The sequence below is a fragment of the Salvelinus alpinus genome, chromosome 19 (assembly GCF_045679555.1).
Source record: "Salvelinus alpinus chromosome 19, SLU_Salpinus.1, whole genome shotgun sequence".
NCBI lineage: Eukaryota > Metazoa > Chordata > Actinopteri > Salmoniformes > Salmonidae > Salvelinus > Salvelinus alpinus.
Genome location: NC_092104.1, coordinates 11,292,556 through 11,318,486, shown reverse-complemented (window position 1 = coordinate 11,318,486; position 25,931 = coordinate 11,292,556). Strand labels below are relative to the sequence as shown.

The 25,931-nt window shown below is 44.6% G+C and overlaps 1 protein-coding gene across 3 annotated transcripts in view; it reads right to left on the bottom strand.

Annotated features, from left to right (window-relative positions):
• Positions 1-25,931, bottom strand: part of LOC139545024 (kinase suppressor of Ras 2-like) — a 131,265-nt gene that overhangs the window by 4,449 nt on the left and 100,885 nt on the right. For all 3 annotated transcript variants that reach the window (XM_071352351.1, XM_071352349.1, XM_071352350.1), the window contains exons 14-21: positions 24,872-24,944; positions 20,716-20,773; positions 17,355-17,514; positions 16,672-16,867; positions 11,441-11,537; positions 11,142-11,275; positions 3,785-3,919; positions 543-672 (exon numbers count right to left, since the gene is read on the bottom strand). In XM_071352351.1, the coding sequence (XP_071208452.1) occupies positions 543-672; positions 3,785-3,919; positions 11,142-11,275; positions 11,441-11,537; positions 16,672-16,867; positions 17,355-17,514; positions 20,716-20,773; positions 24,872-24,944 (983 nt within the window). The remainder of the gene's footprint in view (positions 1-542; positions 673-3,784; positions 3,920-11,141; positions 11,276-11,440; positions 11,538-16,671; positions 16,868-17,354; positions 17,515-20,715; positions 20,774-24,871; positions 24,945-25,931) is intronic.

Sequence of the window (25,931 nt, the reverse complement as noted above, 5' to 3'; positions counted from 1 at the left end):
CACCTGTCAATTGATATGTACACAGATCAGACCTGAAACAACCAGGCGTGTGGTGTTCAGCTATGTGAAGAAAGAAAGTTAACACTGCACTACTATGAAGAACCCTACTCAGGAATATACAGTATCTTTACCCATGGACTTAGAATATGTTCACCTACAACTAGTGAGCAACTTCTAACTGCTCCCGAGTGGCGCAGCGGTCTAAGACACTGCATCTCAGTGCAAGAGAGGCCTTGCCAGTACAAGACTGTCATTGTAAATAAGAATTTGTTCTTAACTGACTTGCCTAGTTAAATAAAGGTAAAATTACAAATTTAAATTAAGAGGTGTCACTACAGTCCCTGGTTAGAATCCAGGTTGTATCACATCCGGACGTGATCGGGAGTCCCATAGGGCGGCGCACAATTGGCCCAGCGTTGTCCGGTGTAGGCCGTCATTGTAAATAAGAATTTGTTCCTAACTGACTTGCCTAGTTAAATAAAGGTTCAATGAAACATAGTCAGTAGGTGTGGTACAGTTTGCTGTAAATGGGCAACACTCACCGATATCTCTTTGCCCATACCGATCTGTGTGAGATTGGGTTTCATTCCGCTGCCCACCTGCCAGATGATAACTTCTGCTGGCTGGTTCTTATAAGGCCACTCACGTGCATGCAACTCGTACCAGATAGTGCTGCAGACAGACACAGCACAGGGGGGAATCAGTTGGGGGGGGCAGATGTGTGAAATATCCCATGGTTTAGACATTTAACATTATGATACCATCAATGACACGGCAGCATAGATTTCACTGTGCAGTTTCACAATTAATTGATTTGTTTTCCTATTCAGCACCTGCTCAGGGAGATTGGATGTGTGTATGTAATATTTTCCTATTACGGTGAGATTATGACAAAATGCAACAACAGACATCCACACACAATGGGTATCAAACCACATCTCTATGCTGTATGTCTGTTGTGCTTGCCGGAATACATTGAAAAGCTATAGACGCTCCGACAATGAGTCTGACAGACCACAAGGTTGCTGCTGAGGAACTAACTTTATATCAAACCTGTTAGGTCCATTTAATACAGTATACTTCATCAACATCGTCACACTATCCTCTCTTTGCATTATGAGCAGCCATTTTCTCCACTGTCATGTCAACAACCAGGGTTGAGTAGCATGAATTGCTGAATATGTACAACAGCTCTAGGGGTCACCTCTAGATAACACTAAGGCACCAACAGGCCAGATGGACACCGGCTGTATCCCAAATGACACCCTATTCCCACAGGGCTCTGGTTAAAAGTAATGCACTTTATAGGGAATAGCGTGCCATATGGGGCCCATCCAGTGTGTATGTGAGCACTGCGTCCCTTCCCCTCAGACTGATCCAGTGACAGGCCCTCCATATGGGAGGACATCTGAAAATGCAATTGTGTTAGGAGTCAACAGTGCAGGGTCCGCCCACGCAAAGGGGTCTGTGACGATCACAGAAGATAAAAAATAGAAGGCAAGGAATGGCAGAGCATGGAATGTTAGAACTTGTGTTATAACTAGGGTCAGTGTTATAGCCCAGCCAGACAATTTATAAAACTTGATCTCCACTGTAAAAAGACTCTAAACATTATCTCCCATTTCTTTTAGACTAGCAATTGGTTTTAAATAGCAGAGATTTTTAATAAACCTTGCTGTGTGTCTCTCTGACATTTGCCACATTGTTTCAGTAGGCTATTGAAATTCTATCTCCAGCTGTCCTATAGTAATGAACGTGTAGGGGTCGGGAGTCGGGATGCAGCAAGCAGCTTTTCTCAGCAAGTCGCTATCATGAATCAGTATAATTTTTATGGATATATAGAAAGAAATGTCAATAGAAAACGGTGCAGCTAGTTTGCAGTCTTTCCAGCTTCAGTTTGAAGTAATTGTTGTATCTGTGTTGTTGGCTAGCTCCTCTGAACAACAGTGTCCTGACGTGAGAGCACATGTTCTATGCCAGGTGAAATCTCGCATCATTAGCTCATTGTTATGGGATGTATCTAAATAAATGTCACTAGAAAACAGCTCAAACAAATGCAAATGCAGCTACTTTGTTGTTATTCAGACTACACAGTTTGATGTGACTGTAAGTTAGCCGTAGTTGGCTAGCTAGCAAGCAATGGATAAGAACATTGCCAGCCAGTATGGCAATGGAACATTTAGAACGAATGACTGGGTCGAGTCCATAGATACAAAACAAAAAAACTGAACGACTCTGGCAACCGAACCGATAGAACGAACGACCAGCCGGCTTGGGTAGCAACCCTAGATTTGTGTCCGGACTATATCTTGTGGAAGGATGAAATAGTATAAATAAATTCATCAAAATAACGTTTTTCATTAAAATATGTAAATCATTATTTGAATATGTTGGTATCCCGTTGTATAAAGTAACAATGCCCTCGAAGCCGGTGTTTGGAGGATATATTGGCAAGGTTTGCCGGCTCAAGACAGTCTCGAGCCAAAATACATCCGTGCCAATACATCTTCCAAACACGAGCTTCGAGGGCATTATCACTTAATTATAACTAGGGTCAGTGTTATAACTAGTGTAATAACTAGGGTCAGTGTTATAACTGGGGTCAGTGTTATAACTAGTGTTATAACTAGGGTCAGTGTTATAACTAGTGTAATAACTAGGGTCAGTGTTATAACTAGTGTTATAACTGGGGTCAGTGTTATAACTAGTGTTATAACTAGGGTCAGTGTTATAACTAGTGTAATAACTAGGGTCAGTGTTATAACTAGTGTAATAACTAGGGGCAGTGTTATAACTAGGGGCAGTGTTATAACTAGTGTTATAACTGGGGTCAGTGTTATAACTAGGGTCAGTGTTATAACTAGTGTTATAACTAGGGGCAGTGTTATAACTAGGGGCAGTGTTATAACTAGTGTTATAACTAGGGGCAGTGTTATAACTAGTGTTAACTAGGGTCAGTGTTATAACTAGTGTCAGTGTTATAACTAGTGTTATAACTAGGGTCAGTGTTTAACTAGTGTTAACTAGGGTCAGTGTTATAACTAGTGTTATAACTAGTGTCAGTGTTATAACTAGTGTTATAACTAGGGTCAGTGTTTAACTAGTGTTAACTAGGGTGAGTGTTACAACTAGTGTCAGTGTTATACCTAGTGTTATAACTGGGGTCAGTGTTATAACTAGGGTGAGTGTTATAACTAGGGTCAGTTTTATAACTAGTATTATAACTAGAGTCAGTGTTATAACTAGTGTTATAACTAGAGTCAGTGTTATATCTAAGGTACTAGAGTTTTTCTTGGTTAGGTCAGGTAGACCGGAAAACTATAACTATTCTAGCTATTATTACCATTTTATTATAACCATTCCAAACATGGATGAGAGGGAAGATGGAAGAGAAGGAAGATGGCTGAGACGGAAGATGGCTGAGAGGAAAGATGGAAGAGATGGTAAATGGTTCAGAGGGATAACAAAAAAAACAAAAAAACATTATAGTATTTGTCTTGCTAGTGACAAACCCAATTTCCCCTAGTGGGATAAAGTTTATTCAATTTCATTCAAGTCAATACAATCGGGCTTGAAAATCCAATGAAAACTAGACAGAGAGTGAAGAGGCTCCTGAACAACTCCTCACAACAAAAGTAGAAGTGGTAAGGGACACGTAGTGTATTCAAAATGGCATCATATTCCCTAATAGTGCACTATGTTTAACCAGAGAGATATGGGCCCTGGTCGAGAGTAGCGCACTACATATGGAATAGGGTACCATTTGCAACGTAGCGGTACTCACCCGAAAGCAAAGACGTCTGACTGTTTGGAGAAAGGCAGCTTGTCCTCCTCTGTTTCCGGGGAGAGCTGAGAGACTATTTCAGGGGCCAGGTGACACAACCACCCACTGGGGATCCTCAGCTTGTCCTCTCTACGGCTGAAGGATAGAGACAAGTCAACAACAGTCTGAATGTGGAACGGTGTGTAGTCATTCATAGTTTTCTCAAAGTTTATGGGCACCATTTTTTTCTTCTAATTGTTCATAATTATAATTCATAATTAATATCATCCCTATACAGATAAAGCAGTATGGGGTTGTACATTTCTGCTACTTTTGTGTTGTTATCTTGATCTAAATACAGTATTATTGTTTAATTGAAACTCATAATTCATACTTCCAGTAGTTCATACACACACTAGGAGACATCTAAAACAACTGGAAGGCGGCGTTTTGTGTCAAGGGTGAATCTGTCCTTTTCTTTCCCATCTACACAAACATCCTGCTGGATGATATCACACCCCAAACGCACCCTAAGACATCCTGCTGGATGACATCACACCCCAAACGCACCCTAAGACATCCTGCTGGATGATATCACACCCCAAACGCACCCTGAGACATCCTGCTGGATGACATCACACCCCAAACGCACCCTAAGACATCCTGCTGGATGATATCACACCCCAAACGCACCCTGAGACATCCTGCTGGATGATATCACACCCCAAACGCACCCTAAGACATCCTGCTGGATGATATCACACCCCAAACGCACCCTAAGACATCCTGCTGGATGATATCACACCCCAAACGCACCCTAAGACATCCTGCTGGATGATATCACACCCCAAACGCACCCTAAGACATCCTGCTGGATGATATCACACCCCAAACGCACCCTAAGACATCCTGCTGGATGATATCACACCCCAAACGCACCCTGAGACATCCTGCTGGATGACATCACACCCCAAACGCACCCTGAGGCATCCTGCTGGATGACATCACACCCCAAACGCACCCTAAGACATCCTGCTGGATGACATCACACCCCAAACGCACCCTAAGACATCCTGCTGGATGACATCACACCCCAAACGCACCCTGAGACATCCTGCTGGATGATATCACACCCCAAACGCACCCTAAGACATCCTGCTGGATGATATCACACCCGAACGCACCCTGAGAAATCCTGCAGGATGATATCACACCCGGAACGCACCCTGAGGCATCCTGCTGGATGATATCACACCCCAAACGCACCCTAAGACATCCTGCTGGATGACATCACACCCCAAACGCACCCTGAGGCATCCTGCTGGATGACATCACACCCCAAACGCACCCTAAGACATCCTGCTAGATGACATCACACCCCAAACGCACCCTGAGACATCCTGCTGGATGACATCACACCCCAAACGCACCCTGAGACATCCTGCTGGATGACATCACACCCCAAACGCACCCTGAGACATCCTGCTGGATGACATCACACCCCAAACGCACCCTGAGACATCCTGCTGGATGATATCACACCCCAAACGCACCCTAAGACATCCTGCTGGATGACATCACACCCCAAACGCACCCTGAGACATCCTGCTGGATGATATCATACCCCAAACGCACCCTAAGACATCCTGCTGGATGACATCACACCCCAAACGCACCCTGAGGCATCCTGCTGGATGACATCACACCCCAAACGCACCCTGAGACATCCTGCTGGATGACATCACATCCCAATTGCACCCTGAGACATCCTGCTGGATGACATCACACCCCAAACGCACCCTAAGACATCCTGCTGGATGACATCACACCCCAAACGCACCCTGAGGCATCCTGCTGGATGACATCACACCCCAAACGCACCCTAAGACATCCTGCTGGATGACATCACACCCCAAACGCACCCTGAGGCATCCTGCTGGATGACATCACACCCCAAACGCACCCTGAGACATCCTGCTGGATGACATCACACCCCAAATGCACCCTGAGACATCCTGCTGGATGACATCACATCCCAATTGCACCCTGAGACATCCTGCTGGATGACATCACACCCCAAACGCACCCTGAGACATCCTGCTGGATGACATCACACCCCAAACGCACCCTGAGACATCCTGCTGGATGACATCACACCCCAAACGCACCCTGAGACATCTTGCTGGATGACATCACACCCCAATTGCACCCTGAGACATCCTGCTGGATGACATCACACCCCAAACGCACCCTGAGACATCCTGCTGGATGACATCACACCCCATTAGAAAGTCTAAATCCTGATGGCTCAGTCAGGCTCTTTTCTCTCTCTCCACCATGTTCATACCATCTCTCTTTATCTCTCTCTCTCTCTTTATCTCTCCCATCTCTCGCTCTCTCTCTTTCTCTCCCATCTCTCTCTTTCTCTCCCATCTCTCACTCTCCCATCTCTCACTCTCCCATCTCTCTCTCTCTCTTTATCTCTCTCTCTCTCTTTATCTCTCCCATCTCTCGCTCTCTCTCTTTCTCTCCCATCTCCCATCTCTCTCTATCTCACTCTCCCATCTCTCTATCTCTCTCTCTCGTATCTCTCCATCTCTCTCATTCTTCCATCTCTCTCTTATCTCTCTATCGCTCTCATTCTCCTATCTCTCTCTTTCTCCCATCTCTCTCCCCCTCTCTCTCATTCTCTTTCTTTTTATCTCTCTCTTTCAATTCATTCTCTCTCTCTTTCTCTCTCTCTGGGTTTGTTGTTTTGAGAAGTTTGTTGTTTTGGAAAGTTCTGAAAGTGTCACACCCTGATCTGTTTCACCTGTCTTTGTGATTGTCTCCACCCCCCTCCAGGTGTCGCCCATCTTCCCTATGATGCCCTGTGTATTAATACCTGTGCTCTCTGTTTGTCTGTTGCCAGTTCGTCTTGTTTGTCAAGTCAACCAGTGGTTTTGTGTCAGCGCCTGCTTTTCCCCAGTCTCTCTTTTCTCGTCCTCCTGGTTTTTGACCCTTGCCTGTCCTGACCCTGTACGCTCCCACCTGACCACTCTGCCTGCCCCTGAGCCTGCCTGCCGTCCTGTACCTTTGCCCCTGTGGCTGTAATAAACATTGTTACTTCGACACGGTCTGCATCTGGGTCTTACTTTGATACCTGATAGAAAGTCTATTGAAAAAGTTTGGTTACTAGCTAGCTACCCTTTGAGTTTGGATCCCGCGACTCGGTTGGCATCAGTTGCTGGAACTGCTACTATCTGTCCAGTGATCCTGCCTGCTTTTTTGACGCCACACTTCACACAACAAGTCCTGCAGGCTCTAGTGTTATCTTATCGTGATTGTCCAGTCATATGGTGAAGTGCTGCAAAGAAAGACCTAGTTAAGCTGCAGCTGGCCCAGAACAGAGCAGAACGTCTTGCTCTTCATTGTAATCAGAGGGATAATATTAATACTATGCATGCATGTCTCTCTTGGCTAAGAGTTGAGGAAAGACTGACTGCATCACTTATTGTTTTAATAAGAAACATTAATGTGTTGGAAATTCCAAATTGTTTGCATAGTAAACTTACACGCAGCACTGACACACACACTTACCCCACCAGACATGCCACCAGGGGTCTTTTCACAGTCCCCAGATCCAGAAAAAAATCAAGAAAACGTAGAATATTATACAGAACCATGAGTGAATGGACCTCTCTTCCATCTTATATAGTGCAAGTAAACAGCAAACCTGGTTTCAAAAAAACAAATAAAGGAACACTTCATGACACAACTCCTCTCCCCCATGTCACCTACTTGTTGTGTGTATGTACTGACATGTACGTGGAACTGATAGAGGCACACACGAACACACCACATGTTCATGTATGTAAATTGTAAAGTATTTTGTCTGTAATATCTTTTCCGTTATGTGTTGAACCCCAGTAAGACTAGCTGCCACCACTGGTGTCGACTAATGGGGATCCTAATAAATCAAATCAAATCGACTACAACCCTTCTGACATTCTCAACAACTTCAAAATGCATCCTGAGCGCTCACTGACTCAGTCAAATAGACAGGCACACTGGCAGCTCTGCAATAACACACAGCACTGCATTTCACTACTGTGGGTATTTCCATCCAAAGGATCTGCTATCTGTCCACTCATTCATCCGTTTTCATCATGATGCACACAACAACACGTTGAGTCATGAAACTGATGGTTTCATTTAGCTCCCCACTGTAGTTCTTATTTAATGATGAAGATATATATGCAGGGCGTTGTTTGTTTTCTATTGGTGATAATGATAATTCATCATTCAGAGGGTTGGCTTTGGTAGGTGAGGAAGTTTTACTAACAAAAAAAGAGTGAACCAGGGCGGCAGGTAGCCTAGTGGTTAGAGCACTGAGCCAGTAACCCGAAAGGTTGCTAGATTGAATCCCCGAGCTGACAAGGTAAAAATCTGTCGTTCTGCCACTGAACAAGGCAGTTAACCCACCGTTCCTAGGCTGTCATTGTAAATAAGAATTTGTTCTTAACTGACTTACCTGGTTAAATGAAAACAACAGTCTGATTATTCAACCGCCAGTTAGCAGAGGCCCAGTATTGTTGACATTTCAGACATCTACATATCCTCATGTGTGTTTGGCAGGTTGACACTACATGAATGGTTGTCAAACATTTCCCAGTAAAAATTAGAAACACTCCTGTTTGTGTGACACACACACACACTCCTGACGCCACCACAACATAGCGTTCCTGCTGAGAGTGAGGGGCGGTAGGTAAATGTTTGTCTTGTCATTTCGTCAGACCTGTTTATTAGCAAGCTGTCTTGCCTGCCAATGAAAATAAACAACAACATAAACAAGTCACAACTACTGACGCTAGATTAACCATCTCACACCTAGCTATTTGTTCCCAGAAATTATTTTAGATGTTCAACTTTGAAATAGAGGCTTCTGGGTATTGACGACAATACCAGACGTCTATGAGGGTTTAATCAGGAGTCGAGGGATGGATGGGACGTCTCAAAAACAGCAACAAAAACATATTTTGATTATTTTCCCAATCATTTTGGGTGGGGGCTTTCTTCATCATCCAGAGAGATGCCAAAAACATCAAAAGATAACCTGACAAACAGTAAGCCTTAGTGTGGCCATTGTGAGCATTGGTGCACAGTCATTTCATAGAGACTTTTGTACACTGCAAGTCAAATAGCACAACAGGAAATACAAAAAAAAAACTTTCCAGGTTTTCTCTGTTCGGCATTGCAGTAACAACAGTTCCTTAAAACAATCCTAACACAATGATCAGAGTGAATCACATATTCTTTGATCTGTTAGAATCTTTAGATGTTGTGTCCATACACACATTCTGTTTGGCTCCTGCTTCTGTCTAGTCAACCAGCCTGGTCTCATTGACTAGACGTAACATAGTAAATGTACATCCGGGACACTCAAATTAGTATGATACCGTATGTTACGTTTGGTATGGTTACATTAGACAGATGGTTACTTAAGTCAAAAAACAAAAGTAGGGTGGGTTGGTGTATAATAAAAACGTCTAGCAACCTAAAGGTTGTGAGTTTGAATCTCATCACGGACAACTTTAGCATTTTAGCTAATTGGCAACCTCTCAACTACTTACAACTTTTTAGCTATTTGTTAGCTAACCGTTCCCCTAACCTTAACCTTTTTAGCTAACCCTTCCCCTTCCCCTAACCCTTTAACCTAACTCCTAAACTTAACCCTAATCCCAACTCCTAGCCTAGCTAACGTTAACCAGCCAGCAAATCTTAGCTGCCTAGTCACCTAGCTAGAATTTGTAACATATCATATGTTTAGCAAATTCGGAACATATCATTTGAATTGTTATTCCTTAGCATATCACACGAAATGAGTGATCGACATCCACAAATCAATAATTACCATACAAAACGTAACATATCATACTAAATGGGGTCACAGATTTATGTACAGAATAATATGAAATGCTCTGAGACCAGGTTGAGTAAATTACTATACTACAATACAAAGTATTGATTCCAGAGCAAACCAAAATGGCAGTTGGCTACACTGGAAACTAACGATAGACTGGATAAAGCTGTATAAGATCTAGGTGCATGTTGCATCATGTTACAGGATTGCATATCTGTCTACAGTAACACTTCAGCATGTATTTAGAAGAGGCTTCAGGTTTTAATGAGCTGTTAAGAATGCCAATATAAAACCATCCATCTTCATTTGACATAAACAGTGACTCATCTCATACACTTTTCCTACCCTCTTCCATCCATGGTGTTGAAATGCACTCCTACGCAACACCACGTTTCAACTATGTTGTACAAACTTGTTGAAAACACACTATGCAATACCTCTCGTTGGGAAGCCGGCTGATTATAATAATTAGTAGTACATAGCACGTGTAATCGTCTCACAGTCAATAGCAGGAACACATCTCATACCTACTGGAGATTTTTAATTGATGTGGCCAATTAAATGGAAATACATCCCTGATGACAAATCTAATCACCAGTCAATTATAGCAGTTGGTGTCGTCTCACCATATATGTCAATCAAAACGCCTGTAAAGCTGTTGATAACGCCTGTAAAGCTGCTCCATATATAAGTATTGACAAAAGATTTATTAAGATGCCTTGCTGTGTGAAACGTGTGGCTGCTGGCATTTCAGGGAGCAGTCATTTCAGGGAGCAGTCATTTCATGGAGCAGTCATTTCAGGAAGCAGTCATTTCAGGGAGGAGTCATTTCAGGGAGCAGTCATTTCAGGGAGCAGTCATTTCAGGAAGCAGTCATTTCAGGGAGCAGTCATTTCAGGGAGCAGTCATTTCAGGAAGCAGTCATTTCAGGGAGCAGTCATTTCAGGGAGCAGTCATTTCATGGAGCAGTCATTTCAGGGAGCAGTCATTTCAGGGAGCAGTCATTTCAGGGAGCAGTCATTTCAGGGAGCAGTCATTTCAGGGAGCAGTCATTTCATGGAGCAGTCATTTCAGGGAGCAGTCATTTCAGGAAGCAGTCATTTCAGGGAGCAGTCATTTCAGGGAGCAGTCATTTCAGCATAGCGGCAGAAGAAAGCAGAGATAGACTTTAATCACTCTAAGGGAGACAAATTAAATAGAGATTAGCACCGATCCATATAATTTTCTAGATAATACAGACGTTTGAACCACTAAAGAGTATAATCATCACTGCAGTAAAAGAACTATCACAGCAGGCGGGGTTATAATGACACACACCTTTCTATTTGGTTTCTTTTTGTTTTCCTACTTATGCTTTTTCTAAACAGATGTATCTATGTATCTTATCCCAGCATATCTACTGTACTGTACTGCACTCTACTGTACTGTACTGCACTCTACTGTACTTTAATGTAAAGTACAACAGTAAGTACTAACCTGCCGGCTTGCAGAACCCCAGATATGGTGAAGAGTCCGAAGTCGGTGATGACCACTTTGCCGTTGTCATAGAAAACATTCTTGGACTTCATGTCCTTGTGTAGGATCCCCTTGGCGTGAAGATAGCCCATTCCCTGAAAACAACACAAACATAACTCATTGCGAGTCTAGACTGAGTCATATTTTGTGACCAATATTGTTGTAGAAGAAATTGATTGATTGAATGATCCAGGCAGTCTCCAACACATTGATTATGTTGTTAAGGTAATGTATAATGAGTCTTAAAAACATTACATTACCTTAACCATCTCCTGGGCGATCTGTCTGGTCTTGTTAACATCCAGGATGACTTTGGCATCCCTCACCACCGAATACAGGGTCCTTCCCTTACACAAGCTGAGCGAGAGACATTACAACTTAACAACACATCATACATTAGAACACAGTAGATTATAATAGAGTAAGGTATAGTATAGTAGAGTAGAATATAATAGATTATAGTATAGTAGAGTAGTGTAGTGTAATGTAGTGTATAGCAGAGTAGTGTAATGTAGTGTATAGTAGTGTAGAGTATAGTAGAGCAGAGTAGTGTAATGTAGTGTATAGTAGTGTAGAGTATAGTAAAGCAGAGTAGTGTAATGTAGTGTAAAGTAGTGTATAGTAGTGGAGTGTAGTGTAGAGTATAGTAGAGTATAGTCGGGTAGTGTAGAATAGTGTTATGCAGAGTAGTGTGGAGTGGTGTAGAGTAGAATAGAGTAGTGTAGAATATAGTATAGTATAGTAGAATATAGTAGAGTAGAGTAGAGTAGTGTAGTGTAGAGTAGAACATAGTAGAGTAGTGTAGAGTAGAATATAGTAGAGTAGAGTAGTGTAGAATAGAGTAGAGTAAAGTAGAGTAGTGTAGAATAGAGTAGAGTAAAGTAGAGTAGTGTAGAGTATAATATAGTAGAGTAGAATAGAGTAGAGTAGTGTAGAGTAGAGTAGAGTAAAGTAGAGTAGTGTAGAATAGAGTAGAATAGAGTAGAGTAGAGTAGAATAGAATAATATATTCATCTTCATAGCAAGAGAAGCATTGTTTCATGAAATCATATGATATGTACTTTTTTATTTTTTCCAGGGTGGTTTTGTTGTTAATTGAATATTCAATAATGATGATGGTATCAGTTCCAGTGTACGGACATATCCATTCTGTTTTGTTGTTAATTGAATATTACACATTACATTACATCTCCAATAACACAAGCTGAGCATTTGACTTTGTAGTGGAGGAATAACTGGTTTGACATCTATCCCCAAGGCCTCTCGTTTGGCCTCAGAGGGCAGGCGATGGATGAGAGCAGAGAACAACTAAAGCCAGGGGCTGCCTGCCATCTATCCACTCCTGGTGAATCACAGTCAGGGGCTGCCTGCCATCTATCCACTCCTGGTGAATCACAGTCAGGGGCTGCCTGCCATCTATCCACTCCTGGTGAATCACAGCCAGGGGCTGCCTGCCATCTATCCACTCCTGGTGAATCACAGTCAGGGGCTGCCTGCCATCTATCCACTCCTGGTGAATCACAGCCAGGGGCTGCCTGCCATCTATCCACTCCTGGTGAATCACAGTCAGGGGCTGCCTGCCATCTATCCACTCCTGGTGAATCACAGCCAGGGGCTGCCTGCCATCTATCCACTCCTGGTGAATCACAGCCAGGGGCTGCCTGCCATCTATCCACTCCTGGTGAATCACAGTCAGGGGCTGCCTGCCATCTATCCACTCCTGGTGAATCACAGTCAGGGGCTGCCTGCCATCTATCCACTCCTGGTGAATCACAGCCAGGGGCTGCCTGCCATCTATCCACTCCTGGTGAATCACAGTCAGGGGCTGCCTGCCATCTAACAGTAATGGCACAGGGCAACCCCAAAAAAGTTTCAGCTGGACTGAAAGAGATAGCTCAGCAAAGATACCCTCACACAGAGCGTGTCAGACCAGACCTCTTCATTATACAACCTCACAGGGTGGTCCCGCAGGTCTGGGAGAGTGTCTTGCTGGTCTGGCCGGGGTGTCTATTGATCTGTTGCTTTTGTGTGAGGTGTTGGGGCTGCGTTTGAGGGCGATGTCCTTTAGGGTCCGGACGAAGGTGGGCACTGCTGCCTTGTATAGGTGGACCTGGTCATAAAGGCTCTTCACATTATCTCTTTGATCATGTAAAAGTCCAGCTGAAACTTTTCCTCTTTAGCTTTTGTGAGTGTAATGTTTACTGTTTATTTTTTATTGTTTATTTCACTTTTATTCATTATCTACATCACTTGCTTATGTTTCCCATGCCAATAAAGCCCTTTGAATTGAATTGAGAGAGAGTAGCATTACATCTCCTCACATCCCAAAGCCTCCCGCCTCCCATCACCCCAAAGCCCCTCCCCCCCACCCCCCTTCTATCACCCCAAAGCCCCTCCCCCCCACCCCCTTCTATCACCCCAAAGCCCCTCCCCCTCACCCCCCTTCTATCACCCCAAAGCCCCTCCCCCTCACCCCCTTCTATCACCCCAAAGCCCCTCCCCCTCACCCCCCTTCTATCACCCCAAAGCCCCTCCCCCTCACCCCCTTCTATCACCCCAAAGCCCATCCCCCTCACATCACCCCAAATCCCATCCCCCTCACCCCCCTCCCATCACCCCAAAGCCCCTCCCCTGCACCCCCTTCTATCACCCCAAAGCCCCTCCCCCTCACCCAAAGCCCCTCCCCCTCACCCCTCTTCTATCACCCCAAAGCCCCTCCCCCTGCCACACCTTCTATCACCCCAAAGCCCCTCCCCCTCACCCCCCTCCCATCACCCCAAAGCCCCTCACCCTCACCCCCCTTCTATCACCCCACAGCCCCTCCCCCCGTCACCCCTTCTATCACCCCAAAGCCCCTGCCCCCTCCTCCCCCGTCAACCCTTCTATCACCCCAAAGCCCCTCACCCCATCCTCCTCTCACCCCTCACCCCACCCTCACCCCCTCCTCTCACCACAAAGCCTTCCCCTCCCCCTGACTGTGATGGCTTGACGCAGCTAGGTGACATCCAGATGGCCTGAGGGCCAAACTGATACCGGAGCTTCATGCATATTCATTCATACAAAGAGGTAAGGTGACAGGAGACATTTTTAGCATCTCTCTGGGCTCTGACTCCGTGAGACGGGATGGGGACCTTATATCACCTGATGACGCACCGTCAACAACTTCAGCTACCGATAAACATCCAGGGATGACATAAATTACTGCCATAGCTTTCAAGTGTGTGTGTGTGTGTGTGTGCATGTTGTCAACAGTCGGGATGAATACAGTCAGGATAGTAATACAGGGATGGAGTTGTATTCGTGGCTCTCTCTGCTGAGCAAAAGCCAATAAAGTCACCAAAACACTCAGAGAGCCTAGAGAGCCTTGAAAAGCAGAGTAATTATTCCTTATGGATAGAAACCTGCGGTGACGGGAAACGGCTAATGATTATTCCACGCTGCGGGCGCTCCTGCAAATCAATCCACACACAGCCACTCATGGCGAATCAAAGACAAACAATCAATATTAATATTTGCTGAATTGTCCGCATCACTGACTAACCTTTCATCCCTGCCTGGCATAAGCCAATTTCGTCCTCATTCAGGTTCAATTTGACATGTTTTTCCTGTTGGTCTCCGGGGTAATAAGCCTGAGTGGAATAATTAAGACTAGTGCGGCTCTATAGCAGGTACTGTATATTAAGAGCAGCTCTATGCAGCTAGCTATGACATTTACTTTGATTTCATGCACTCACTCATTTCAGCACTCGGGACTTGTACAAGGCAAAGCAGTCCTTTGAACTATTGTTTGTGAAGGTTGGTGGTTCGCCGAACTATGCTTGCATGATGAGGGATTTTGCCCGACAGCCAAAAACTTGTGTTAGCTCCCAGAGTAAATGCCTAGGCTTTAGCTCAAAGGGTTATTGCAATCTTGGGTCATGCAGACAACTCAGGGTTGATACTCGGTCAATAAGGGAAGGAATGGCATTGTTTCTATAACATCCCGCTTCCTTTCAATTGACTCAACTGCATCATTCTTGAAGTTTACATGGTACTAATACAAAGTCAAGCATAACATCCTCTGTCTTTAGATTCAGTTTTTTTGTGAAACATTATTTCTGCTACTAAGCTGTTATCATAACAGGGGAGGGGGCTTCAGACTGGTTTGATGAGTTACCCTCACATTTCCTCTGAAGAAACAATGACACAGCATTGTGTCATTGACGAATAGAAAACGAGGGAGAGAATCAAATGGAATCAAAGGAATTATTGTTGTTTTGTTACTTTTACCAGTTACTTTGTGGAGTCTTTCCTTTGTTGAAAAAGGGACAACACAACAAAGGAATTTCCCTAAAAGTGAACACTACAAAACATTTAGTCACGTCTAGACAGGGATTTAGCTACAATATGATTACACCTGCTTCATCTCCAGGTATACACTTCTACTCGTGAGGTAGTTTGGATTCCGCCTTCACCTTAGCAAACATGCATTTTCTTAGCCGTAACATTGTCTGTTTGTGTTCTTAGCCAGCTACTAACATTTCATATTTTATTCATAGAAATCTCCTGCCAGATAAACACCTTGAGATGAATCATCAAGTTCATTTTTTGGGGGTCCTGTTACATGACAAACAATACCATGTCTCTAAACCTATAACGGCGCATCCTGAAAGGCCAGTCTTTGTGTAAGCACAGATCTTTAGACAATGAGCAAGGGCTGTGGCGAATCACTGCACACCCGGCTTGGCTCAACCCAGTGCACGTCAAATCAGCCAGCCAGACAGCACAGCCAGGACACTGCCTTTCGCTTCATTGAGACACCCATGTCACACATTAGTGCTCCAGAAGGGAATGGAGCACTGTATGATGATCTATAGTGAATCCACCAAAACATCACCCTTGTTGGAGAGAGAGAGACTCTGACTCAGGCCCCAGAGTAACAAAGACTCATACTACGTAGCTAAACTACTTCACAAGAGTATTGTATTTTTTTTACACAGCTTCACTGCTTTACGATAGCTTTGCAGGGATTTTGATGTCAACGTTCAGAAAAAGGATTGGGCGATAGCATCCACTTCACCACTCTAGGAGGTTAACACTGTGGGATCAGGGACAGGAGAGGTGAATTTAAGGGGGGGTTACTGTGACGTTAAAAGGGTCGAGCTGCTTCCCTACACTAAGAGACCAGCTGGTGGTATGGTACTACCACCAACCATCACAGATGTTACTTAATGTATTGCTGTTCCTAAACTGCCCAGTATAATTATGGCAGGGTTGTCAGACCCAATTCCCCATCCTGTACTTGAAGAGGACCCACAACGAAATGCTTACTGATGCAGTTCGATTAGAAGACCACAGTCAGTTCGTCAGTTGGCTGGGATCCATGTTGGAACAGAGCTCAGGAATGACATACATCATCACTCACCTGGTGAAGATAGCCAGGGGTGGGGGGCTCATGCAGGCACCCATGAAGAGGACCACACACACACAGGTGAGGGTTTAGGGGACTCACCTGGTGATGATGGCCAGGTGTGGGGGGCTCATGCAGACACCCATGAAGAGGACTACGTTCTCATGTCGGGTGTTACGGTAGGCCATCACCTCCCGCTTGAAGGCCTTCAGCTGGTCCTCGTTATCCCGCTCGATGTCGATGAGGCGGATGGCCACCTCACCATGCCAGCGCCCGTGGAACACCAGCCCGAAGCGACCTGAAGAGAGCAGAAGGTAACTTAGAGGTTAGAGAGGAGGACCTGTAGACAGAGGGTCGCTGGTTCAAATCTCAAGTTGGATCTGAATTGGTAACGAAAGGACTACTAGTGTCAGATCCCAGCTAAAATGTCCCACCATTGTGACCCTGAAGCAAGGCACTTCGGGGCGGCAGGTAGCCTTGTGGTTAGAGTGTTTGGTTGCTGGATCAAATCCCCAAACTGACAAGGTAAAAATCTGTCGTTCTTCCCTTGAACAAGGTAGTTAACCCACTGTTCCCCGGTTGGCTGTCATTGTAAATAAGAATTTGTTCTTAACTGACTTGCCTAGTTACATTTTTTAAATTTTCTTTTTAATCTAGCTCCAAGGATTCTGCACAATGGCTGACCATGTGCTCTTTTCAAATGACTGTGACTGCATTGTATGGGGCAATATAGAACAGATGTAACAGTTGGACTAATACAATTGTTTTGTATTCTATTCTATTACCTTTCCCGATGAGTTCTCCTATCTCCAGCTGTTTGAAGGGGATGTCCCACTCCTGGAGGAAGATGGATGTCTGGCTGGCCTTGCGGGGGAAGTTACGGGCCGACAGCAGAGACAGGTTCATCTCCTCAAACTCATCCTCCGAATCCTCCACCTCATCGTTCTGTTCACGAGAGGAAGGTGAAGAGGAGAGGAACATGAAGAGGAGAGGAAGATGAAAAGGAAGATGAAGATGAAGAGGAGAGGAACATGAAGAGGAGAGGAAGATGAAAAGGAAGATGAAGAAGAAGATGAAGCGGAGAGGAACATGAAGGGGAAGATGAAGAAGAAGATGAAGAGGAGAGGAACATGAAGGGGAAGATCAAGAAGAGAGGAAGATGAGGAGGAGAGGAAGATGAGGAGAGGAACAGGAGAGGAAGATGAAGAGGAGAGGAAGATGAGAGGAAGATGAAGAGGAGATGAAGAGGAGAGGAAGATGAGAGGAAGATGAAGAGGAGATGAAGAGGAGAGGAAAATGAAGGGGAAGATCAAGAGGAGAGGAGAGGAAGAGGAAAATGAGAGGAAGATGAAGATGGAGAGGAGAGAAAGATGAAGAGGAGAGGAAGATGAAGGGGAGAGGAAGATGAGAGGAAGATGGAGAGGAGAGGAAAATGAAGGGGAGAGGAAGATGAAGAGGAGAGGAAGAGGAGAGGAAGAGTGAAACTCCTTTCAATCCAGGTCCACAATAAGTTTTATTTGTATTTATTTATTTTTTCCTACAACACAAAAACAACAACAAAACACCCACTATACAAAACATTCTTGAAGATGGTCAACATACAATTTACAAATTCTGTCAAATACGTCTGGTTTATGTTGGATGTTCTGTTGAGTCTAACGGGATGTCTGGTTTATGTTGGATGTTCTGTTGAGTCTAATGGGATGTCTGGTTTATGTTGGATGTTCTGTTGAGTCTAATGGGATGCCTGGTTTATGTTGCATGTTCTGTGGGGTCTAATGGGATGTCTGGTTTATGTTGGATGTTCTGTAGGGTCTAACGGGATGTCTGATTTATGTTGGATGTTCTGTGGGGTCTAACGGGATGTCTGGTTTATGTTGGATGTTCTGTAGGGTCTAACGGGATGTCTGGTTTATGTTGGATGTTCTGTAGGGTCTAACGGGATGTCTGGTTTATGTTGGATGTTCTGTAGGGTCTAACGGGATGTCTGGTTTATGTTGGATGTTCTGTAGGGTCTAACGGGATGTAGCTAGATCGTTCAATCCTGCAGTTTGTTATTGAGGGTGGATATGAAGCTTTCCAATTGATGGCTATAATTTTTTGTTGTTGCAGCAATTAGATTACAAAACGTTCTCTGATATTGATCACCAATATTTACATTTCCCAAGAAACATAATCGTGGAGATGGATGGATATAAATTCCTAGACACAATGAAATGATAGCACATATGTTATGGCAGAATGGTGTCAGTTTGTTACAGGACCACAGCATGTGTAATAGTGTTCCTTTGTGCTTTTTGCATCTCCGACAGAGATGAGACATTTCTGCCTGCATTACATGCATGCTGGCAGGAGTGTAGTAAGTCCTACAAATTATGTTACATATATTATAGGAGCAGGTACGAACATGTCCACATCTCTGTGACCAATGGTTCTCCTCAATTTCTTCCTTTAGATCAGTTTCCCAGTTTCCTTATAGGTTCTGAACCAGCAGGTAAAGCTTCAATCCACCTTGATATAACTTTGGCAATCAACTTCTTTGTCGTGGCAGCTTCTTTCAGTATTGTTTCTATGCTAGATGCCTTAGGTTGTAAGAATTGAAAGAAATCTGTAACTACCAATTGGATACCACAAAATTGAGGGAAAAAAGGGAGGAAAAAAACAACATATACAGTATATATATGTAATTACAAATTATTATTATTATTATTTTTTTTAAATAGCTCAGTCATACATCTTTATATGAGGTAGTTCAAGACCTCCAGCTTTATAGGGGAAGTGGAAAACAGTCAGCTTTATAGGGGAAGTGGAAAACAGTCAGCTTTATAGGGGAAGTGGAAAACAGTCAGCTTTATAGGGGAAGTGGAAAACAGTCAGCTTTATAGGGGAAGTGGAAAACAGTCAGCTTTATAGGGGAAGTGGAAAACAGTCAGCTTTATAGGGGAAGTGGAAAACAGTCAGCTTTATAGGGGAAGTGGAAAACAGTGAGCTTTATAGGGGAAGTGAAAAACAGTCAGCTTTATAGGGGAAGTGGAAAACAGTCAGCTTTATAGGGGAAGTGGAAAACAGTCAACTTTATAGGGGAAGTGGAAAACAGTCCATTTGACTCTTGAGGTCTTTCCAGTCCAAATAAAGTTGGAGAACAGGCCATTCATGGTATTTAAAAAGTTCGATGGATTTGAAACTGGCAAGGCCTGGAATAAATACATCAACCTGGTAATATATTAATTTTGAAAATGTTGACCCTACCTAACATAAAAATGGTGAGAGATCTTCATCTCTGAATATTAGATTAAATCTTATCTATTAAAGGGATACTTCGGGATTTTGGCAATAAGGCCCTTTCTCTACTAGCATGCTAGTAGATACCATAGACTTCCAGTCAGTGCGCTAACGCTAGTTAGCATTAGTTTGCGAAACTACCTCTAACCTCCTTCATACTGGACACAGATACATAAAAATGGTTTCCACAAGTTCATCTGACTCTGGGAAAGTAGATAAAGGGCCTCAATGCCAAAACCCCGAAGTCTCCTTTCAAGAGTAATTGATTTTATATGCTTCCTAAAGATGGCATGGTATTAGTACACAGAGGTATTTCATATATGTCTTTGTCCATTTCCATTTAAATTTACTTTCAAAGCTTGAGAAGTCCTGATTAGAAATTGACATTATTTCACTCTGAATCCTGATACAGCACCATATGTATCCAACAGTAGTAAAATAAATGACAGAGAATGTTCTGGTTCAGATAAATTAACTAAAATGTAATCTGCATACAATGACATCACATGTTGACCTCCACCAATCTCTATTCCCCCGGATTGAGCCATGAGTTCTAATTATTGATGCTATGGGTTCTGTGGCGAAAGAGAACAGATAATTAGACAAACTAGTTGTATACTTATTTAATGTGTTATCCTCTATCCTCTGGGCTCTACTGTGCAATTATTACATTATATTCTAATAAAATCCAATTAAAAGGAAATTGAAAGGGTGAAAATGGACAGCTTTGTTGTGTGGTTGCAGAGGATTGCCATCTGGAGCATCAGCATGCCAAACTATAACAAAAATGACGAATGCTACACAGGTTCTATTCAGAAACAAATCCCACAATTTCATTAGAGGGTCATTAGAGGGTGGACTCACGTCTGATGTAGGTTCCACTTCAATCTGTAGTAAAGGGTTTAAAGGGTTCATCTCGACTCTGTAAGCAAGAGGAGGGCATGCAGATGGGATGAGCATTTTACATTGCACACGCTAGCATCATAGACACATTATACATTGCACATGCTAGCATAACACATCTGCAATGAACCGTGTTGAATCACGCATCATGGACGGTGATTAAACACCATGCACTTTCTGAACCCTCCTTTCTGTTTATCTAGCTAGGTGGCCAGGCAGAAAGGCATTCTACAGGTAAGCTCTTCCAACCTCTGTGTCATCAGTAGAGCTGTACACACACACACACACACACACACACACACACACACACACACACACACACACACACACACACACACACACACACACACACACACACACACACACACACACACACACACACGAGGGTTATTAATTATGTAATCTTTTATGTTTTGGGTGGACCCTGCAACAGCTAATGGGGATCCTAATTCAACTCCCACCCCCCACCCCCCACACACATACCCAAACCCCACCCCCCCACACAAACACCCCCCAAACACACCCACCCCCCCACACACACACCCACCCCCACAACCCCCACCCTCCACACACACACCCAACCCACATCCCCTTACACACACACCCAACACACATCCCCTTACACACACACCCAACACACATCCCCCCACACACACACCCAACCCACATCCCCCCACACACATCCCCCCACACACACCCCCAACCCACATCCCCCCACATACACATACACCCCCCCTCTCTGTGTGCAGAGTAATACTACTGGTGGCCCTGTGTTGTGATGGTGACGGTGTATGAAATTATGTATGTGATTCCTTTGGTATACGTGGCCCCTGGTAGGACGTCAGTCTCCTAATGAGAGGATCCAGCCAGGGCCAGAGAGAGGCCCTCATTAACCCAGAGAAGAGGCGGGGGAAATTGCCAGCTGGTACTAGACTCTGGCTGGGTGAGGGAGTGCATGGAGCCACACACAGAGGAGAAGACTGGCTTTAATTACATCATGAGAATGTGGGTTTCATAACCAAGATAATGGATTCATATTTGTCAGAAAGCAGAGGAAGAAAAAAAGAGAGAGAGAGAGAGGGGGAGAGAGAGAGGAGGAGAGAAAGAGGGGGAGAGAGAGGGGGAGAGAAGGAGAGAGAGGGGAGAGAAGGAGAGAGAGAAGGGGAGAGAAGGAGAGAGAGGGGGAGAGAAGGAGAGAGAGAGGGGGAGAAAGAGAGGGGGAGAGAGAGAGGGGGAGAGAGAGGGGGAGAGAAGGAGAGAGAGAAGGGGAGAGAAGGAGAGAGAGGGGGAGAGAAGGAGAGAGAGAGGGGGAGAAAGAGAGGGGGAGAGAGAGGGGGGGAGAGAAGGAGAGAGAGAGGGGAGAGAAGGAGAGAGAGAGGGAGAGAGAGAGGGGGAGAGAAGGAGAGAAAGAGGGAGAGAAGGTGAGAGAAGGAGAGAGAGGGGGGAGAGAGAGAGGGGGAGAGGGGGAGAGAGAGAGGGGGAGAGAGGGGGGGGAAGGAGAGAGAGAGAGGGGGAGAGAAGGAGAGAGAGAGGGAGAGAGAGAGGGGGAGAGAAGGAGAGAGAGAGGGAGAGAGAGGTGGCTGCACCTTTCTCCAGTCATATTGACACTGAAATAACACCTGTGTCAGTCACTTAGAAGGTATAAAAAACATTAGAACGTCATTAAAACAGTAACCCATTTCTGTCAGCTTAAAAATCCACCAACAATTGACTATGAAAATCGTCTATGAAAGCTAGTTTAGGTTTAGGTTTAGTTGAACATCTTGGTAAATACAGTAAGCAGTTTCTAAAAGCTAAAGTTACTGAGCGCTACCTTGCATTTATTTATGTGATCGATTTAGAGTTCAAAGACATTGGCATCACTCCTCGTCTGCTCCTTCTGCTTGTTTTCGGCAGCCAAGTGGAATCCAGTTGGCATCCTAACTATAACATGCGGTTAAGGCCATGTTAACATTAGCCCCAGAGTGTTTGTCTTGTCCTGCATCTCTCATTGAAATTGTCACAAAAACGTCTTTGCTCCAATAATTTTGAGTCCCTATCCATCCCTCGACCAATGGAGGGACAGAGACCGACAGACGAGATGTAATATGAGGCTTATCTGAAACGGTCTGTTTTTGCCCACAAGATCATGCGAACATTGCTCTGCGTCGCGCTACAAAAGTTCTTGGCATATAATTTAAAAATAAAATGGATGTCATTTTCTGACCTACTACACTGGTGGAGGGAGACAGAGGAAGAATCAGAGCTATCCCACTGGGCATATCTAGTTTTGATTTCCATTTGGTTGAGTTTTCAAATAACGTGAATTCAACGTGAAATCAACAACACATGTCATCATGTCATTGGATTTAGGTGAAAATTTGGGTGAAAAAAAAGGAAATTCCCTTAGGGGCGGCAGGGTGGCATAGTGGTTAGAGGAGGTAGCCTAGTGGTTAGAGGAGGTAGCCTAGTGGTTAGAGGAGGTAGCCTAGTGGTTAGAGGAGGTAGCCTAGTGGTTAGAGGAGGTAGCCTAGTGGTTAGAGGAGGTGGCCTAGTGGTTAGAGGAGGTAGCCTGGTGTTTAGAGGAGGTGGCCTAGTGGTTAGAGGAGGTAGCCTAGTGGTTAGAGGAGGTAGCCTAGTGGTTAGAGGAGGTAGCCTGGTGGTTAGAGGAGGTGGCCTAGTGGTTAGAGGAGGTAGCCTGGTGGTTAGAGGAGGTGGCCTAGTGGTTAGAGGAGGTAGCCTGGTGGTTAGAGGAGGTGGCCTAGTGGTTAGAGGAGGTCGCCTGGTGGTTAGAGGAGGTAGCCTAGTGGTTAGAGGAGGTGGCCTAGTGGTTAGAGGAGGTAGCCTAGTGGTTAGAGGTTGTAGCCTAGTGGTTAGAGGAGGTGGCCTAGTGGTTAGAGGAGGTAGCCTGGTGTTTAGAGGAGGTGGCCTAGTGGTTAGAGGAGGTAGCCTAGTGGTTAGAGGAGGTAGCCTGGTGGTTAGAGGAGGTGGCCTAGTGGTTAGTGGAGGTAGCCTAGTGGTTAGAGGTGGTAGCCTAGTGGTTAGTGTTGGACTAGTAACCAGCAGGTAGCCTAGTGTTTAGAGGGGCAGGTAGCCTTGTGGTTAGAGGGGCAGGTAGCCTAGTGGTTAGAGGGGCAGGTAGCCTAGTGGTTAGAGGGGCATGTAGCCTAGTGGTTAGAGGAGGCAGGTAGCCTAGTGGTTAGAGGGGCAGGTAGCCTAGTGGTTAGAGGGGCAGGTAGCCTAGTGGTTAGAGGGGCAAGTAGCCTAGTGGTTAGAGGGGCAGGTAGCCTAGTGGTTAGAGTGTTGGACTAGTAACCAGCAGGTGGCCTAGTGGTTAGAGGAGGCAGGTAGCCTAGTGGTTAGAGGGGCAGGTAGCCTAGTGGTTAGAGGGGCAGGTAGCCTAGTGGTTAGAGGGGGCAGGTAGCCTAGTGGTTAGAGGGGCAGGTAGCCTAGTGGTTAGAGTGTTGGACTAGTAACTGAAAAGTTGCAAGATCAAATCCCTGAGCTGACAAGGTAAAAATCTGCCGTGCTGCCCCTGAACAAGGCAGTTAACCCACTATCCCTAGGCTGTTATTGAAAATAAGAATTTGTTCTTGACTTGCCGAGTAAAAAAATAAATAAAATTATGTTGATGAGTTTTTGCAAATCCAATTCCTTTTCCACGTCGATTCAAGGTCATCACATTGGTGGTTTGGTTTGAAATGGCGTGGAAACAACATTGATTCAACCAGTTTTTGCCCGTTGGGATTTTAAACAATTTATTTATTGACTAAGGTCAGAATACAATAGTCACGATAACTCATGTTGTTTATACTGTATCCCCGATGTCAACAGCGTTATGGCCAACACTCCTCCCAAGTTACTTGGCAGACTTCCCTTCAACCAACCCTTCTTGATTGACTAAGGTCTGAATTAAATAGTCTCTGACAGTGACTTATCTGCTGCATGGTGTGTTTCTGTGGCCGACACAACTCCCAAGGTACTGGGAGACTGTATGTCGCGTGTCAACTCAAAGATTGACACCTCACTGACATTCTCATTAGATGTTGATTGCTTGACATTGGTTTACTACCTGGTACCATGGTTGAGCCAAAACAAATATAAAGAAAGCAATCCCGTTTCCTAGTTTCCTACTTACCCCGGCTCAGACAGGACAGGGTGCAGGATGACCTGGGGTGCCCTGCTGGGGGCCTCTGGGGCCAGGGCCACATCTAGAGAGGAGAGGTATATTATAAATCATCACAACACTGGCTATTACATAGTCTTTATACCACAGCACAGTGTAATATCACATACAGTGCATTTGGAAAGTATTCAGACCCCTTGACTTTTTCCACATTTTGTTACGTTACAGCCTTATTCTAAAAGTGATTAAATAGTTTTTTTCCCTCATCAATCTACACACTAATTCCCTATAATGACAAAGCTAAAACCGATTTTTAGATTCTTTTTTACAAAAAACTGAAAAGAGAAAGAAAGAGGGGGAAAAAATAAACAAATACACTGAATATACAAAGTATGTGGACTCCCCTTCAAATGAGTGGATATGGCTATTTCAGCCACACCCTTTGCTGACAAAATGGAGCAGACCGCCATGCAATCTCCATAGACAAACATTGGCAGTAGAATGGCCTTACTGAAGAGCTCAGTGACTTTTAACGTGGCACCATCATAGGATGCCACCTTTCCAACAAGTCAGTTTGTCAAATTTCTGCACTGCTACAGCTGCCCCAGTCAACTGTAAGTGCTGTTATTGCGAAGTGGACATGTCTAGGAGCAACAACGACTCAGTCACGAAGTTGTAGGCCACACAAGCTCACAGAACGGGACCGCAGAGTGCTGCAGTTGCAACACCCACTAACGAGTTCCAAACTTCTTCTGAAAGCAACCTCAACACAAGAACGGTTCGTCGGGAGTTTCATTAAATGGGTTTCCAAGGCCGAGCAGCAGCACACAAGATTGAGATTACCATGTGCAATGCCAAGCGTCGGCTGGAGAGGTGTAAAGCTCACCGCCATTGCACTCTGCAGCAGTGGAAATGCATTCTCTGGAGTGATGAATCCCGCTTCACCCTCTGGCAGTCTGATGGATGAATCTGGGTTTGACGGAAGCCAGGATAACGCTACCTGCCGCAATGCATAGTGCCAACTGAAACGTTTGGTGGAGGAGGAATAATGGTCTGAGGCTGTTTTTCATGG